The following is a 9,633-nucleotide window of genomic DNA, read 5'->3' on the forward strand; positions in this document are numbered from 1 at the left end:
CAGGTGTCCGCATAGACGTAGGGCCAGGCACAAAGCTGGGTGAGTTCGTGTAGCAGCTGTGAAAGTCGCCGTGCTTGGGCTATACACATCCAGTTGCAGCCCTGCTTGCCCTGAGCTCCCATTAAACAACAGCAGAACTACAAGAAATGGTTTCTCTAGAGTCAATTCCCCACAATAGCCTGGCTGCGATTCATGGGCCGCAGACAACTGGGAACACAGCATCCTTCCCGGTTTACTTTAACTTAGAGTAATAGCCTCTCAGAATAAGCATCCTAGGGAGGAGATTGACTGACATCAAAGTCTTCAATTCCTTTTCCAAATTTGATCACAGCGGCCATTTTAACACAAGGTCTGCATAGGTTTTAAAAGCCTGAACTGAGCTCAGAGGGTCACCAGAAGAATTCCTGCCCCTCCCCTGCCCCTCCAGAGATGGCAAAGAGATGTGCAGATGGTCTCTGTGTGACGTTACGGAGGAGTAGCTATGTGCCCTTGAACGGAAGCAGCACCTACCCACGGTGCCCTGCACCATAACCCATTTTTGCTTCACGCAGGCTATGGAAGAGAAACTGGAAGGTTCTTTTTTATTATAAAAATATTTTTTATTATAAAAAATACATTTATGAGCTGGATGCAGAAGTTGGGTAGAACGTCTCCGTGTTTTTAAAAGGCTGTCCGGCCCCGGGCAGCCTTAAATCTTAGAATGGTTAAGCTGACAGGGATTCAAAAGCTCATACCGTTCATATAACTCTACATGTTGAAGCCCTCACATCCAACAATTTTACAGACCAGGAATCTGAAGTGCAGAAAGGTCCGCTAAGGATTTATGAAATTTGCATTGTTAGGAAGAATAGAAACATAAGCCCTAGTTTCTTGACAGTGTAACCCTGCCCTTGATTCCAACTGTCCTTTATCCAGATGATGGTGTCTGACTGTCTCTGGAAACCTGTGGAAGGCATCGTGGTTATTCTCCGAGAGGGAGATGAACTAATCTTCAATGAGAGCTGACTTTGGGGTCACAGTTCCAAGTGGGCACATTCTTCTACCCCCACCTCCCCCCGCCCCCCATGGGCTTTCACTATAGTCGGGGCCACCTGGAAACTGTGGATCTGGGCTGTGGGATGAGAAACCATCCCCGCTTCCCCGACTCTCTCTCTCTCTCTCTTTGCACAGCTGTGAAGTTCAGTGAGCTGAACTGCACTGCTCTGAGTTCACTGCTCACTCTGCCACGACCAACCTCTGTTGTAAATCTTCCTCCCAGAACACGTGACAATGCATTTCTTGACTATATATCCCAGCAGCAGAGTGTCAGAGCTCTGAGCCCCGCGCAGAGGAAGGACGCTTTTGCACTTGGCCTTTTAGCAACTCGGGACTTTGGAAGAAATTTGCCAGCCCTCGGTAAGTTAGCAATGCAACTTTGCTTCAGAAACATCTGCCACAGGGGTATTTCTCGCGATCAGTAGATGAAGTTTTCCTTTCCTCTTCGTCCTAAGGAAACTTGGGGTTGAATTAAAAATAGGTTGACGTCTAAGAAGCAAAAAGCAAGCTTTCTTTCTTTTTTCTTTTTCTTTCTTTCCTTTGTTTTTTCTTCTGCTCTGTTAGAAAAAGCTTCCCAGGGTTTCAAACGTTATTTTTTCTATGCCCCCTTGTCTTACGCTGAGTTTTTCCTTTTGCTTTTCAAATGATAAAGGCAATGCTTTTCACGTGCTCGTTTTATGAAATGCAAATATGAGGACATGTATCCACTAAAAAAGAAAACTACTGCTCACGTTTCTCCCTCCCCCCACCCCCCCACCCCTGCACTCTGGCCTCTCATTGCTAACCTCTGCTAACTGGCTTGTGGGACTTCTTACCGCTACTGCCCGGTGCAGTTGGAAGCTTTTAGATACTGCAACCCCATGACCCTTCTGCTCAGCCTCTTCCCTGTGCCGTGGCCCGCGGGAGGGGTCTAACCTGCAGGTTTCTCCGCAGACCCTGGCAGAGAGAGCGCTGCTTCAATGCTGAAGATGGAGCCTCTGAACAGCACGCACCCCAGCACCGCAGCCCCCCGCAGCCACCTTGCGTCCCACGTGCCGGGCGGCGGAAGCAGCAACGGCAACGAGTACTTCTACATTCTAGTGGTCATGTCCTTCTACGGCATTTTCTTGATCGGGATCATGCTGGGTTATATGAAGTCTAAGAGGCGGGAGAAGAAGTCCAGCCTCATGCTGCTCTACAAAGATGAGGAGAGGCTCTGGGGGGAGGCCATGAAGCCGCTGCCCCTGGTGTCGGGCCTGAGGTCGGTGCAGGTGCCCATGATGCTGAACATGCTGCAGGAGAGCGTGGCGCCTGCCCTATCCTGCACCCTCTGCTCCATGGAAGGGGACAGCGTGAGCTCCGAGTCCTCCACACCCGACGTGCACCTCACCATCCAGGAGGAGGGGGCGGACGATGAGCTGGGGGAAACTTCCGAGACGCTCAACGAAAGCAGCGAAGGGTCCTCGGAGAACATCCATCAGAATTCCTAGCACCCCCGGGGCCCCCCATCGGCCAGCACTCTCAGAGGGAGGAAGGACACTTTCCGTGTCTGGTTTCACTTTTGCAGTGCATGCCGCGGCCACTTTAAAGAGACCGTGGGCGAGCCCCTGAATGGGGGTGGTGGGGGACAAGGCTCGGCCGGAGGCAGCGGCCAGGAGTCCAAGCCGCCGCCTGGCCCGTGATGTAGACTTGCCACTGAAAAGCCCCGAAGAAGTGCAGTGTGTACGCTGACTTTGGGGCTTGGGGGTTGGGGTTCCGGCTCAGAATTCGGCAGGTCGCTGGACTTGCTGGATGCCCTGGGTAACTCCGGCGGCATCTGTCCAACGCCCAGGACACAATTAGTTGTGATTTGCTAATTTGCCTAGAGCTTTGTTCTAGATCCGATTGACTGTAAGTACCTCAACTGTGTCCCTGTAATAGGCTATGGAACTTCTCTTGGAGGTTAATTTAGGTTAGAGGGGGTGTCTGATGCAAGACTTCTGATAGCAGAAAGCTGGAGATCCAAACCTGTCTCATTTGCATGTTGTAAGGAAAAAAAAAAAGCAACTTTTAAGCCTGATAACATTGGCTGGGACTATAAAATGTCATCTGCTATTCTGACCCTTTGTCTAACCTATGACCTTGAACTCTGACCTCAGACCATCCAGCATCACATGCTGGCGGGGACGTTTTCTTGGTTGGAAGAGCTTCCCCAGAATCTAACCTGCACCCTGAATAGCCATGCAGGGGACTCTTCTGGATCTTTCCAGAAGGGGTGATGGTGGGGTTGAATGAGGCCAAGCCGTTAGCTCTGCTGCTGCTTTTTTCCCAGCCTCGTTTTTGGAGCTGGGAGCTGATGTAACATGGGCCTCCACGATGTGGCATTTCGTCACGTAGCCGAGACCTAGAAGGGCATACTTGGGCAGAGGTCACACAAAGCAGGGGTCCAGGTTCTGTCTTCTGATCCCGAGCCCTGACCCTGATTTACTGTGTGGTCCTGGGCATGTCATCAAGAGGCTTACTGCCTTCACGGAGGCTCCTGAATTGAGATCCCCAGGGGGCCAGGAGGATGTCTTTGGATTTTAAGACTCTGTGATAAATCCTGTATGGCCTGGTGTGAGGAAGCTTGGACAAAATATTTCCCACTTGGCCAGTCAGTCTGAGAATGGATCTGCTTATTTAAAGGAGCAGTTGGGGACTCAGAACACATGTAACTGGGAAATCAAATCACCACCCTGGTCATGCTGTCATTTACCCCAGCAGTGAACCAAGGGAGGCAGAGACCACATTTTACTCTGCAAAGCTCCCTGGGTAGTAGAATGTTAATACTTCAGCCGAGAGACGAGAAACGTAAAAGCAAATGTTCAGGAATGCCTGCTAATGTCTCTGCGTTTTTCTGTGGTCAGTAGTTTTGTAGCGGCCCATTAGGCCCTTGAAGACAAGCAGGAAGAGAAACACACCAAAAGGTCAAATTTAATTCTAGTAAAAAGAAAAAAAAAAAGTTTTGTTTTGTTTTGTTGTTTTGTGTGTTTAAGAAAACACACTCTCCCTTGATTGGAGATCGCCATAACCACTGTTCCCATGGAAAGGTTAAGAGTGAGGAGCTGGTTTATCAGTTTGCCTTAACACAGTGCTAGAGGAAATTTATGTTCAGGGGGCGGGAAGGGCCCTCTGTTCACTTTAAAATTCACAGTGTGGATTTACTCCAAAGGGGGCTGTTTAAGGTGAAAGAAGCCAAGTTAAGTTTGGCCCCTTGCCTGGAATCACTTGAATTCTGAAACTTTACTGCGACGGACTTGTGCACTGTCACATTTTCCATTGCTTAATCCTGAAGTTTGGTGCAAGTCTATCTGCGCCTCTGAAAAAAGTGATGTATATACTTCCTTCTTATTCTATTAAGTTGTATAAAATTGTCTTCTGTATTTAACAGTTTGTAATTTTCACACTATTTTTTAATTTAAATAAAACACATTTTCCCTAAGAAATTATGGGTCCCATCTTGGATTCTTTAATAGAATTCCTAGTTTCCAGGACATGCCAGCCATTTCCCAAGCCGTCTCTGGATCCAGATCATCTTCCAAGTCAGACCCGCGTGAAGGTATCTCTTACTTCTGCCTGAATCACAGAGTGAGCGGGGCTGGGCTTCCCCATCCTTTGATATGCTTTGCCATGGATAAAAAACAAATTGCAGATGGGTCTTCTATTCCCTTCTCATTTTAAATCTGGGAGCTGTAGGGCCCTTGAATTTGAACATGGCTGTGACTTGGCAAGTGCTGTAAAGATGTTGCTCCAAATTTGGTCGCCACCAAACATAACATTTGATTTGCATGTTGGTTAGGCAAACATTATCCACGAGAGGCCACGGCAGTGAGTCGCAAGATATACAGCATCATAAGCCTAGAGGCAAAGCGAAGCACCCAGCCTTGGCGCTCCTTCCGGTCCCAGTCACATGACTGTCTAGCTCCTCGCACTTGGTCTTGCTTGGGCTCCAGCGCCCAGGCTGAGGTCTGGCCAGAGTCCGGCGCGCTGCGGCCTCTCCTTTGTGATGCTATTTACACAGTCAGAAGTGCTAAAGAAAAATGACCAAAACCGGTGACCCATTTTGAGTCAAGCCGATGGTAGAGCGGGGCCTTCCTTTTATATTTCTGTTTCCTGTGAGTGTAGCTTTCCTGTTTCAAGCAAATGTTTCCATGAGGTTCACAAATAACTGTCTCCCTAAAGTGTTTATCTGGCAACAGAACAGCTTGGACTCTTCCCAAAGCACATCAAGGATCTCAGTTCACCAGTTGGTATTTTGACAACATAAGATGAGAACATTATTTGAAAAGACAGAAAGCTTTTCAGTTAATCCTGGCTTCATGTCATTCTTGGGGAAGAAGGAGTTAAGTTTTTTTTTTTTTTTTTTTTTTTAACCAGGGGCGGAAGAAGAGGGAATTCTAAACTCTAATTGTCCTAAAAATATGCAGAGTACACTATGTCGTTTTAATGGAATATTTGTTTTCTTAAAAAAAAAAAAAGAACTTCTAAGCAAAACCTAAGCCCCAAGGGGTTTAGTCTGTGTGGATTTACTCATGCATGTGAAATACTGAGAAGAGAATTTGGCCCTATGCACCTAGGAGATTAGAAACATACTTTAAAGCACTTAAATGTTAGGGATGAGGTAAATGGATCATCTCGCTCGCTCCAGGCTGTTCTAATTACACCTTTGTACGTCAAAGTCAGGCAGGGATGCTGCAGAGGAAAACGTTTTCTTTCGTGGACAAAATCATGGAATCAAAACTACTGGGAAAGGCTGACAATGGGCCAGGGAAAGAGCACTCGTGGCTCATGATTCCGGTTGGAAAGTAGACCCCATGGTACATTCGAGATCCACATTGGGATTTGTGTTCACACAGGCACTTCCTGGGGTCAGCAGAGGAAGGGTCCTTTGCCATCCTGCAGAATGTCGCTTTGATCATGAAGGCTGTGGAACAGACCGAACATTGAGCTTGCAGTGCAATTGCTACTTTGGGTTTATTTATTTATTTATTTTAATGTTTATTTATTTTTGAGAGACAGAGCATGAGCAGGGGAAGGACAGAGAGAGAGGGAGACACAGAACCTGAGGCAGGCCCCAGGCTCTGAGCTGTCAGCACAGAGCCTGATGTGGGGCTCGAACTCACGAACCGCGGGATCATGACCTGAGCCAAAGTCGGCTGCTTAACCGACTGAGCTACCCGGGTGCCCCACTACTCCAGGTTTAGACAGAGGATACATTTGCTTTACCCCAAATCTAGGCATCCTGTTGGAGAAAATCACTGGAAGTGTCATGGCTTATGAGACAGGAGGCACGGGCTAGGGCTCGAGGAAGATATATTGGCTCATTGACCAGGCTGGCTACTCAGGCACGGGCTGGACGGCAGGAAGGTGGGGTGTGAATGGGGGTGCAGGAGAGGCTCAGTCTTATTCCATCTGGCTTTCTAACCTAACTCTGTGGCTCTGATGCCCTGCAGAAGGTACCTCACCTCTCGGACCTCATCTCTCACCACGAGGACAAGCTGCCCTTTCTCTTCGGGGGTGGAGGGGCTGCTAATGAAAAGACCGGTGAAGCAACCTGAGAAGTCCTGAGAGCTACAGGAAACTAAAAGAAAAGCAGCTCCCGGCTTCTACTTTTTAAATTGTGTCCTGGCTGGACATCTGCAAATAAAGTCACTGAACTGTCTCTTCTGTGCATGTTTTCCTCAGGAGACCTCAATGGTCAGGAAAAGGATATGATTTGCCAAAGAAGAAGGGTCATAAGAGAGAAAAACTACTGTTTGGTTTTGCCTTTCTCCATTTCTGCAATGTTTCCTCCCACACAGGAAGGAACAGTTTGGGATGTGAGCTGTTACCATGGAGATAACCAGCCAAGGTCACTTGTTTGAAGGAGGAACGCATGGCCTCACGGTACTGGATCATTAGATCAAATTTAGGAAGTGGGATTTGGTCCTTAACTCAGGCAAGGATGAGCTCCAAGCCACAGCAGCCTCCATTCATGGCATGGAGGAGCGGACGCAGGGACAACATTGTCTTTTTGTCCTGCACAACCTCGTCTTCCTTCTCTTTGGTCCTCTCCTGCCTGACTCACTACAGGCTTGAAATTTTGTTCTCCCAGCTCTAGGAATTTCTTTTCTTACCTTGTATTTTCTTGCTAAGGGGCATGATTAAAGAATTCCTTACAGCAGGGCACTTGGGTATCTGGGTCGATTGAGCCTCTGACTTCGACTCAGGTCATGATCTTATGGTTCATGAGTCTGAGCCCTGCATCGGACTCTGTGCTGACAGCTAGGAGCCTGGAGCCTGCTTCAGATTCTGTGTTTCTCTCTCTCTGCCCCTCCCCAACTTGCACTCTGTCTCTCTCTCTCAAAAATAAACGTTAAAAAATATTTTTAATAAAAAAATAAATTCTTCACGTCAATAGCCATACCCTTTTCTTAATGGATTTCCACCCCCTGTTCAAAGATGGTGAATGGCATGTTCTCTCTTGTTTTAGTTTGTTCCAACTGCTATAAAAAAGTATCACAGACTGAGTAGCTTATAAATGACAGAAATGTATTTCTCATAATTCTGGAGGCTGGCAGTCTGTGATCAGGGTTCCAATATGACCAAGTTCTGGTGAGGACCCTCTTCTGGTGTGTGGATGGCTGACTTCTCCTTGGATCCTCACATGACAGAAAAAGAGGAAGCTAACTCTCTGACTTCTTCTTTTAAGGGTACTAATCTCATTCATGAGGGCCCCACCCTCATGACCTAACCGCCTCCCGAAAGCCCCACCTCCTAATACCGTCACACTGGGGAGTAGATTTCAACAAGTGAATTTGGGGGTGGGGCACACAAATATTCAGTCCATAGCATCTCTTTCCCCAACCTCCCTCTTTTTCCTCTCTTGCTACCCTCCATTACATAAAAGGAATGAAAGCAACAGAAACAATACAGGAATGAAAACACCAAACAGGAAAGAGAAACCACAATACATCGTACTTAGTAAGCACGTGTTACATGTCTAGCAAACATGTCACCCAGTGCTTTGAGCACTTACTACTCCATTCTAGGCACTTTCACCAGGTGCTGAGAAAATATAACATCTGCTTGGGCTCCAAAGAGGTCAAAGTCTTCCCAGAGATGAGTTCCAATAAAAATCACTCTCTTTTTGGTTAATGTGTAACAGTGGAATCCTTCTGTGTGCAGGGCTCTCTGGATGGGAGACTACATAGTTTATGTCTTTGAAATATTTGAGGACACCACGGTGTAATTAAATAGACAAAATGTGGTGTTTACTTAATATTTGCCTTGTTCTGTGATAGGTGCTTTCCCTTTGATCATCTTACTTAATCCTCTCAAGCAAACTCTGAAGTAGATCTCTGCTACTCTTACCGTAGATATGAAAGTTGAGACTCGGAGAATTGCTGTCCAGTGTCATAAATGATCAGGGTTCCAGTGCAGGTCATTTGATATAAATCTGGTATTCTTTAAACCACCAGGAAGGAGAGAGCTTGAGACTTGGAATCTAGTGCCATCCCAGACATTAGGCAGCTTTGTGACATTGCATTTGATGCCCAGCCTTTCTGAATTTTCTCGTCAGTAAAAGACAGCAATATCTTCTCTATTGATCTCAAAACACTGTCAGAACTGAGTGCATATGAAGCAGCTCGAAAAATAACTAGTCTTTGTCTTTGATGGGGGGCCGTGTGTAGACGCTACTGGCATACACCAACATCCGGCTCTTCTCGCCTTCTGAGAACATGGAGATTTTCCACTTCTCAACCCCTTCTCAGGCCCTTCCTCCTCTAACACCCAGTCAAGGTTATGACTCATTCTGGTCAATGTAAACTGAGTGGAAGTGATGTATGTCACATATCAGCAGAGTCAGTGAAAAGCCCAGGTATGACTCTTCAGTTCCCTCCTTACTTGCATGAAACTAGTGAGACCATATGTTGCAGGTGCTGTAAATAATAGTTGGAGCATGAATCAGCCTGGAAGAGTAATGCATGGAAGGCAATTGCTCTGGAGAGTTGCCCAAACCTGCAGCTGGTTTTGTGTGAAGTAGTAATAATATAAGCTATGGTAGGGGCACCTGGGTGGCTCAGTGGGTTAAGTGTCTGACTCTTGATTTCAGCTCAGGTCATGATCTCACGGTTCATGAGATCAAGCCCCACATCAAGCTCGGTGCTGATGGCATGGAGCCTACTTGGGATGTTCTCTCTCCTTTTCTCTCTCCCCTTCCTTTGCTTATGCTCATGCTCTCTCTCTCAAAATTAAGAAATAAATACTTAAAAAAGTAATATAAGCTATGGCAAATATTGAGAAGTTGGGGCTTTAGCTATTGCAGCAAAGCCTCACCCATCAGATTAATACAAGGTGAGATGATATTAGAGAGACACAGAATGATGGAAGTTTCCTTCTACACCATCGAACCCAACCCTTCTGTTTAATGATGAGGAAATGAAGGCCCACAGTGGTTAACTGACTTGCTCAAAGCCTTAGAGGGAGACAGGGGCAGAGTTGGGATCATAGCTCAGCTTTCCTGACATTCGGCTCAGGATCCTCATGGAGGGTGGAGTCTTGGAGGTCTCTGCCATGGCTTAGTGAAAACAAAAGATGTGGAAGGCCTTCTCACCTTGA

At 46.9% G+C, this 9,633-nt stretch overlaps 1 protein-coding gene across 1 annotated transcript; it reads left to right on the forward strand.

The window, feature by feature from the left end:
• Positions 1-1,321: 1,321 nt before the first annotated feature.
• KCNE4 (potassium voltage-gated channel subfamily E regulatory subunit 4) lies at positions 1,322-4,465 on the forward strand. The gene is made up of 2 exons (XM_039236820.1): positions 1,322-1,395; positions 1,969-4,465. The coding sequence occupies exon 2, from the start codon at positions 1,995-1,997 to the stop codon at positions 2,502-2,504; it is 510 nt and encodes a 169-aa protein (XP_039092751.1). The 5' UTR covers positions 1,322-1,395; positions 1,969-1,994; the 3' UTR covers positions 2,505-4,465.
• Positions 4,466-9,633: the final 5,168 nt, after the last annotated feature.

Source organism: Hyaena hyaena, unplaced genomic scaffold (genome assembly GCF_003009895.1).
Source record: "Hyaena hyaena isolate Hyena2069 unplaced genomic scaffold, ASM300989v1 scaffold_117, whole genome shotgun sequence".
Lineage (NCBI taxonomy): Eukaryota > Metazoa > Chordata > Mammalia > Carnivora > Hyaenidae > Hyaena > Hyaena hyaena.

Bases quoted from the DNA above. Each gene is read 5' to 3' on its own strand.
- KCNE4 (XM_039236820.1), top strand. From the start codon at position 1,995: ATGCTGAAGATGGAGCCTCTGAACAGCACGCACCCCAGCACCGCAGCC.